The 424-nt window shown below is 32.3% G+C and overlaps 2 protein-coding genes across 2 annotated transcripts in view; one reads left to right on the forward strand and one right to left on the reverse strand.

Annotated features, from left to right (window-relative positions):
* Window positions 1–391, reverse strand: part of LOC106870854 (DNA mismatch repair protein Mlh1) — a 209,173-nt gene extending 208,782 nt beyond the window's left edge. Inside the window, exon 1 of the mRNA XM_052969928.1 lies at window positions 256–391. The gene's annotated coding sequence lies outside the window, so the exon portion shown is untranslated. The remainder of the gene's footprint in view (window positions 1–255) is intronic.
* LOC106872789 (uncharacterized) overlaps window positions 12–424 on the forward strand; it is a 423,364-nt gene continuing 422,951 nt past the window's right edge. Inside the window, exon 1 of the mRNA XM_052969923.1 lies at window positions 12–224. Coding sequence (XP_052825883.1) covers window positions 204–224 — 21 coding nt within the window. The 5' untranslated portion in view covers window positions 12–203. The remainder of the gene's footprint in view (window positions 225–424) is intronic.

Genomic DNA, 424 nt, shown 5'->3' on the forward strand with positions numbered 1-424 from the left:
TATATATATATATATATATTATATATATATATATATCCCTTCTTAACTATCAATCTATTCTGCTAAATCGAAACTATTGCTTTCAACAGTTCTAGTCGACTTAACTGGAAATCCTATTGCAGGGTATTAAAGTCAAAGGAAAAGAGAGGGATATTCATATTACTTACGTGCTCTGTGTACAACAGAGCAGAAGGGAATCCGAAATGGAGGAAGACGACACTAAGGTAAGTTGCAATTCAAATTGTTATTGCTTACCTTTACATTCGCTTAATAGGTGTCTTATATAATTTTTTTTATTTATTCATATTTTATATCTCACGCTACTTTCTGTCTTTTTCTTTCATTTGAACTCTCAGCGATGTTGTCATTTGAGCAAAAGAGGTACATTGCAAGATCGAACCACTGTAACAATACCTACGTGCCA

The sequence above is a fragment of the Octopus bimaculoides genome, chromosome 1 (assembly GCF_001194135.2).
Source record: "Octopus bimaculoides isolate UCB-OBI-ISO-001 chromosome 1, ASM119413v2, whole genome shotgun sequence".
Taxonomy (NCBI): Eukaryota; Metazoa; Mollusca; class Cephalopoda; order Octopoda; family Octopodidae; genus Octopus; species Octopus bimaculoides.